The sequence below is a fragment of the Bison bison genome, unplaced genomic scaffold, assembly GCF_000754665.1.
Source record: "Bison bison bison isolate TAMUID 2011002044 unplaced genomic scaffold, Bison_UMD1.0 scf7180017864040, whole genome shotgun sequence".
NCBI classification, from domain to species: domain Eukaryota; kingdom Metazoa; phylum Chordata; class Mammalia; order Artiodactyla; family Bovidae; genus Bison; species Bison bison.
Window position 1 is genome coordinate 4295281 of NW_011494612.1, and position 7493 is coordinate 4302773.

The window sequence follows — 7493 nt, forward strand, 5'->3', positions numbered from 1 at the left end:
ATATTAATTTAATGGAGCAGGTTGTAGTAGTATTGGGACCTGCATCAGTGTTCAGATTTGTCATTATTTCCATCATATGAATATTGTAGAACCAGGCCCAGGGACTCACTTTAATAAGACTGGGAAATACCTAAGGACAGAGGAGAAGCACAGAGGTGGAATTTTTCTAAGAATGTGGGCTTGAGCTGTCACCCATTATGTCTCTTCTAGATGGAGCAAAAGCAGGTGGTACCTCCGTTTAAACCAAATATTTCTGGGGAATTTGGTTTGGACAACTTTGATTCTCAGTTTACTAATGAACCTGTCCAGCTCACTCCTGATGATGAGTAAGTATTTCTGTAGACTGAAATATTTTTTAAAGTGCTTTGATAGTCCCATTTTTTAATAACTACACAGTGTTCCATGATCAGATTATCTGATTTTATCTAATCATCCAGTTACAGGACATTTGAATTATACAGTTATAAAAACAGTACTTGTCATTTTCTCCTTTGCTGACACGTATTGCCTCTAATTCTCAACAGCAGTCTTACAAACCTCATTTTACAGGCGAGGAAACCAAGGCTCAGAGAGGTTAAGCAAGGTTATGCAGCTGTGAGTTGACAGAGCCAGGATTCAAACCCAAGTCTGACTAAGGCCTGTGCTCTTTGCACTGCACTGCACTGCTTCCCACTGTGATAGTGACCATCTTGGTCTGAGTTCCTGAGTATTACCTTTAGATAGATTCCTAGAAGGGGAATTAGGTCAAAGGGTTTAAAGTTTTTAAAGCTCTTGATATATATTGCCAAATTACTTTTTAAAAAGATTACATCAGTGTGTCAGATCCAGGCAGCAGTGATCTGACTTACTTTTTGTGTTTATATCTTTGAAAGATATGGCTTAGAATAACTTGGGGATATTTGATCCTCAGCTGTCGTTAACTGATTCATTCTGTCATGTCATGGAAGCCTTTTCTGCTTGGCAGTCATTTTACTTTAACATCTGGTTAGTTCTTATCACATTCCTCACCGCAGCTGTTCCAAACTCTCTCTACATTTTAGAAGCCTTCAGTGCTCCCCCTGCCTCCATCAGTCTAAGTGGATTAACCTTGCCTTGAGTGGCCTGCCAGGGTTGAGACCTCCCTACTGTGAGCTTGCTCCATTTCCAGCCATCACCAGACCGCCTTGTGTCTCAGAAGTGCTCTCTAACTCGTCCCAAACTTTTGCTGCTTCCTGCTTCTTGGAAGGCTCTCCCTCTTATGCATGGGGTAGCCTCCCACTTTCTCAATCTGTTTCCTTCATTTCCTCCAGGATTCATTGTGTCAGTTATCCCCATTCCTTCACCTTCCTTAATTTCTCTTTTCCAGCTTCTTCTCTATGCTTATAAATATGCTCAAATTCAGTAATTTTCCCCACTTCTTTGAGCCACCACATTTTTCTCTCATCTTCTTTTCATCTTCAATCTTTTTCAGAAATACTTAATAGATGCTTATGGTAAAAGAAAAATAAATAAGCACTGTCTCTATTAAATTCCTTCAAAGTAATCAACATTGACTGTCTTACACTTTCTTGCTGCCAGCACTTTAACCTCTTTACAATTGAACCTGCTCTTTAAGCTTTTAAAGGTTGAATTGGCTTCTTAATTTCTAGATTTTAAAGCATTTTTTGATCTGCCCCGTCTCCTCCGATGTCTGTAAAGCATCTGACACTGATGGCCTGCTTTAGTTGGTGCTGTCCATCCTGGTTCTGCATTATCTCTTTAACCACTTGTCATCTTATTTACCCTGTCCCCTTGAGACTAGTATGCTCCATGATTCTATTCATGACTGCCTTGTCTTTGCTACATGCAGTTTATACCTTGGAGGTTTCAGCCAGCCCCGTAGCATGGAAACCAGCTATTAAATGCCTCCCAGCTAAATAGGCAGATAACTGTTGAACTAAAGACACTAGTAGACAGTAAGCCTTGATTATTTTTGAATGTGTAGTACTTAGCATAGTGCCTTTTGTCATTATTTGTCACAGCAGTGTGTATTAGAAGGAGCACTGGATTTAATCAAAAGATGGAAATTTGAATCCCCTCACCACCTCTTAGCAACAGGGTACCCTGGGTCTGAGTTACATAACTTCTCTGAGCCTGTGTCTACTCATATCGCCTACTTCCCAAGGTTGCTGTAAAGAATAAATGAACAATGGTTTTTAAAGCTCTGAGCCACCGCCCTCTTATCTTCCCTGAGCTTCATTTCCCCTTAATAGTTCAAACATGTCTCCTGGTTTGTCAGACAAGCACCTCAAACATCTGAAGTGTAAATTGTTCACAATCGGGTCCTTGTTTTTAATTTACCCTTTTCTGCTCATTGTACCACCATGCATTCCTTTATTCAGATTCCATCATCTGAGTCAGTGGTTGTTGACTCCAACTCTTCCTTACCAAACTGTATAATACCTTCAGCTGCCAAGTTCTGGTCTCTTTTTCCTTTACTTCATCACTTATGTCGTTTCTAATTGGCTCCTTCTTTACTTTACAACTCGTTCAGTACATACAGAGTACCAACTCCTTTAATCAGTTTCCTTCAGTAAACTCCTACCTTGCCTAGCAGGTAAAATCTGTCCCCTTGGTGAGTAATTAGTCTCCCATCATCTGCTCGAGCATGACTTTCTAGCCATCTCTCTCACCGTAACATAAGCGCCATGTTTTCATCAGGCTCAATTACCCACCATTCCCTGATAGCATGCTGTTAACATTTCCTCTCTATTCCTCCTTCCTTTTCACCTGTTGAAATCTTCCCCATCTTTCAGAGCTCCCTCAGATGTAATCAGACCTTTGATAGATCAAGTTGGACCTCTTTAGTGTTAACATCACTGGCTTCTTTGAGCTAGCCATTACCTTCCTTCCAGCATCCTCTGCCTTCTATTCCTGTGCTCCAACTCTAATAAATTACTGACATTTCCCCAGACTTACCGTAGTCTTTCATAATTCCATTCAGTTAGTGTTTGTGGAATGATGCTGCCTTTCTTGATTTTGCCAAGTAGATGTCACCTTTTTCTTTAGAACTGTGGTTAGAGCCTGGAGAAGGCAATGGCAACCCACTCCAGTGTTCTTGCCTGGAGAATCCCAGGGACAGGGGAGCCTGGTGGGCTGCCGTCTGTGGGATCACACAGAGTCGGACACAACTGAAGTGACTTAGCAGCAGCAGTGGTTAGAGCCGGAGAAGGTGATGGCACCCCACTCCAGTACTCTTGCCTGGAAAATCCCATGGACGGAGGAGCCTGGTAGGCTACGGTCCATGGGGTCGCACAGAGTTGGACAGGACTGAAGCAACTTAGCAGCAGCAGCAGCAGCAGTGGTTAGAGCAGGGCCTTAGCTTGTCGTGTAGGAGACTTAGCAGGTACTGTTTTGTTATATGAAGTACCTTCCCTCTTGAAGGAAGGGGCCATATCCTGTGTAACTTTGTTCTCTGCAGTATGATAGGTACATTTAAGTACTAAAATATTTGATGGTAATGGTCTTGTATACTTAACTAGAAGCCCAGTGTAGCAGAATGCCAGCCTCTCTGCTCCCTGTGACCCACTGCCTCCCTGTGGTGGCCCTCTGGATCTTTCAGAGTACTTCCTCTGGTTTTTTCGTTTTGGTTAACTTCTGGGCTTTCTCTTCACCATGTTCCATCTGGTTGTTGAAGTGAAAGTCGCTCGATCGTGTCTGACCCTTTGCGACCCCATGGCCTATACAGTCCACTAAATTGCATGCTGATTCAGCCCTAGGTGTTCACCTATAGTTATGATGTTGTTTGCTGCTGCTAAGTCGCTTCAGTTGTGTCCAACTCTGTGCGACCCCATAGACGGCAGCCCACCAGGCTCCTCTGTCCCTGGAATTCTCCAGGCAAGAATATGAAGTGGGTTGCCATTTCCTTCTCCAATGAATGAAAGTGAAAAGTGGAAGTGAAGTCGTTCAGTTGTGCCCGACTCTTAGCGACCCCATGGACTGCAGCCTACCAGGCTCCTCCATCCATGGGATTTTCAAGGCAAGAATGTTGTTTAGGTCAGAAATTAAGATTACCTAAAATTGTGACTATTTGTGCCTTTTTTATTCCCAGTCTTCAGTTTTGGACTACCTTTTGGTTCCAAACTTGCTCATGGGATTATAAGTCTTTTCTGATTTTCAGTACTGCTGATTCTTCTAGAAAATGTTTGGGGGTTAATCTAAAAACTTGTAGATTTTCCCCCCATAATTTATAAATTAGCCTTATTTTTAATTTTTAATCTTATTTTACCATTTAAGAAAAAAAAATCAAAGAAATCTTAATGGTGAACATTATTTTTCTTTCAACAGTGACATTGTGAGGAAGATCGATCAGTCTGAATTTGAAGGTTTTGAGTACATTAATCCTCTCTTGATGTCTGCAGAAGAATGTGTCTGATCGTCCCTGCTCAACTGTGCATTTTGCTTGTGTTACCATTTAATGCATGGATAAACTTCTTACCAGTCCGGATGCAATGAACCATTTTATATTTTTCACCTACAGAAAAAACACTCAGTACCTTCTGCTGTTGGCTGTAAAAGTCAATGGTTACATCTCAGTTTAACTACGAAAAAGATGAAACTACTTTCCAGACAATCGTGTCAAAATTTAGTTACACTGGTAATCCAGCAACCTACTGATGAATAATAAAGTTGTCTTTTTTGTGCAAAGGAAATACTCACTAAAAAGAGTTTCTGTTGCATTAAGGGACGTGGTGGGGTATCATAAACCTCCTATGATTTTTGTCATATTCATGAGGTCACTTAAGTATTTAATTTTGGAATAAAAGAGTAATTCGAAATACAACTTGTTATATTACCTGTTACTTTCTGAGTTATTCATGTTTAAAAATTCAGCTGCAAATTCTGTCATTGCCTTAGAAGACTAATTTATTGATTTTTAAGGCAACAATTATTAATACAAGATGTTGGTTGCTTAGAATTGAGGAATACAGAGTCTTCTGAGGAAGAGAATGGACACATTTTATTAAGAACCAAATTCCAAATTATTAGCTGGCTGGCTTTGAAAAACTGATTCAAGTGATTTCTTTTATAGTGAGGGGTTAGCTTCTGAGTTTGTCCCTGCAGTGGGAACTGTAACTGGAATGTTAATAAATGTAGTTCAGAGAACCCAGACTTCTGTTAAGTGGAACACTTCTCAGTATATTAAAAAAAAAAAAAATTAAAAACACTTAAAAAAAAAAAAGTGCAATGGTAATATTTATTTTTTATTGGAAAGTAAATCCCACAGTCTCCTTTTGTGATTTGATCTAAATAATAAGGAAGCACTAGCTTGTTACCAAAAACTTGTAAGAACACTCCATTATCCAGTGGACACAGAATGTATACTATTTTTTCCTTGTAATTCAGTATAAAGGAAAATAATTTATCTTCCAAATAGTGTCTTAACCATGCTTTTTTTTCCCCAAACCATACTTTCATATCCTGTTTTGGAGCCTTCAATGAAATTCAGGAAAAAAAGAATAAACATGAATAAATGTTCAGGATATGCACACACATTCACACTCATCACAGTTCCAACTGCTTAAGTGAGTTTTAGTGAAGTAGCTAATACATGTAATCAGAGTAGAATACATATCAGGGGCAGAGTTCTTCAGATTATTTTTAATATTAGTGCTTAACAATTATTATTTAAAGTGATGCCAATGATAGTGTCCTGTTGTTTATTTTTAAATATTTTTTTATGAAAAGGGACTTAAAAAATAAGCATGATCATTTAAATTACTTATAAATGTCCAGTCTTAGTAAAATGTAACTTTTAGGAAAGATATCTAGTCTTAAATTTAAAATGACTTAGTATATGTAGGCATTTAATAAATTGTCTCTTTTTTGACGGGATTGCTACATTTCATTTGAAATGTAATTTTTCCAAAGTTTCTGTCCATGTATACTCTCTTTTCTTTGAATAAGTCTGAAAGCAGTGAAACCTCAAAGGAAATGTTTATATAGTTCACATGTTTATTTAAGAAGTATATATGTTTCTCTTAAGACCTGAAACTTGTTTTAGGAGAAAAAACAGTATTTACTTCAAATCATAAATTTATAAAAATTTTTGACATATCAGAAAATACTTTATGATCTTGCTTTTAAATGGTACTATTTTCCTTAGGACGTTTGTTCTCAAATTTTAGAATGTGGAATAATCACCTAGTAAGTTTGTTGTAAAAAGCACATTGTTGGATCCACCTTAGAATTCTGTTGGGTCTCAGGACCTCAGTTTGAGAAGCAGGTTTGTTTTTTTAGTTACTTTTATTTTGTCTTTAGTTACATATTAGAAAGAGTATTCATGATAAAACATTTTGAGAAGGGTTAGATAGTTACTATCTTATCTACAATTTCAAATAAATTTTCAATAATTGACTTCAAGTTAGATATCTCCTTAAAAAATGTATCAGTTTTCTATCAATGTTACAAATGATGAGACATTTTTCTGTGATGAGGTTTTAACCGTTATTCAGGGTGGCCTTTTTTTTTTTTTTTTAATTTTTTTTAAACTAAGATTTACTGTGTATATTTTATACTGAATTGCATTACAAATATGTTTTTAACTGTGTTTTGTTTTTTTGTAGTCCTTATGTGCCATGACAGTTCTTTTTATATTACATAGAAGTTGTCTCAAATACTCACCAGGGGACTAAGACAGTTGACAGAATGGTTGGAATTTTGGTGTTCTAAGAAACAATTTATTTTACATAAGCATGTATGTGGTCGAATCATTTTCTGTGTATGCAGCCTGAGCCTGAAAAGGATTTCAGGTATTATGCTTGTTTAGTACCTGTACATTTACTTAAAATAATTTTTTTTGTTTTGATTTTTGTCATGTAGAATACTGCCTTGGTCTAATGTAATCTGTATTTGTGTACCTTTTTTTAAATTTTACTTTAAAATCTTTAAATAAAATGTTTAATACTCATCAGGATTGGAGCATGTTTACTATGTAGTGTATCAGAGCTTTGTGTAAGAACAAAGGTGTATTCAAAATTGGTTCAAGAAGAAAAATGAAAATTTTAGGGTTTGGAATTTTGCTGTACTTAGAGCAGCATTCTGGTAGTTCTCATGCCATATTGTAGACATTTACTCATAAAATATTGTTCAGTGTATTTTTAAACTCACCCGTCTATGCATCTCTTATGTTGGAAAACAAATTAGTAAAAAATCAGCTGAAGAGAGAGCATTTTAACTAGTTTTAAAACTGAATTTAAAACTAAATTTAAACAGAACAGTATGTTCTACAGTGATCTATTCTAGAGTTCCAGAACTTCTCCTTTCTCAGCTGTAGCTAGTGTTCTATAAACAAGCATGAGCCTGGCGTCTCACACTTCCAAACCTCTTCAACATTACTTAACCTTTCTTTTCTTTTACAAGGAGAATGAAATTCAAAGTGCTTTTCTTTTTTATTGACTTATGAAATAGCTAGAGCTGGTATATTAAAACCACCAAAGACTGATCTCCTGTGTCTTTTCTATTATTTTATCGTA

At 37.1% G+C, this 7493-nt stretch overlaps 1 protein-coding gene across 1 annotated transcript in view; it reads left to right on the plus strand.

Moving 5' to 3' along the window:
• Window positions 1–6932, plus strand: part of PRKCI (protein kinase C, iota) — a 71308-nt gene extending 64376 nt beyond the window's left edge. Inside the window, exons 17-18 of the mRNA XM_010835231.1 lie at window positions 211–326; window positions 4306–6932. Coding sequence (XP_010833533.1) covers window positions 211–326; window positions 4306–4393 — 204 coding nt within the window. The 3' untranslated portion in view covers window positions 4394–6932. The remainder of the gene's footprint in view (window positions 1–210; window positions 327–4305) is intronic.
• The last annotated feature ends 561 nt before the right edge of the window (window positions 6933–7493 follow it).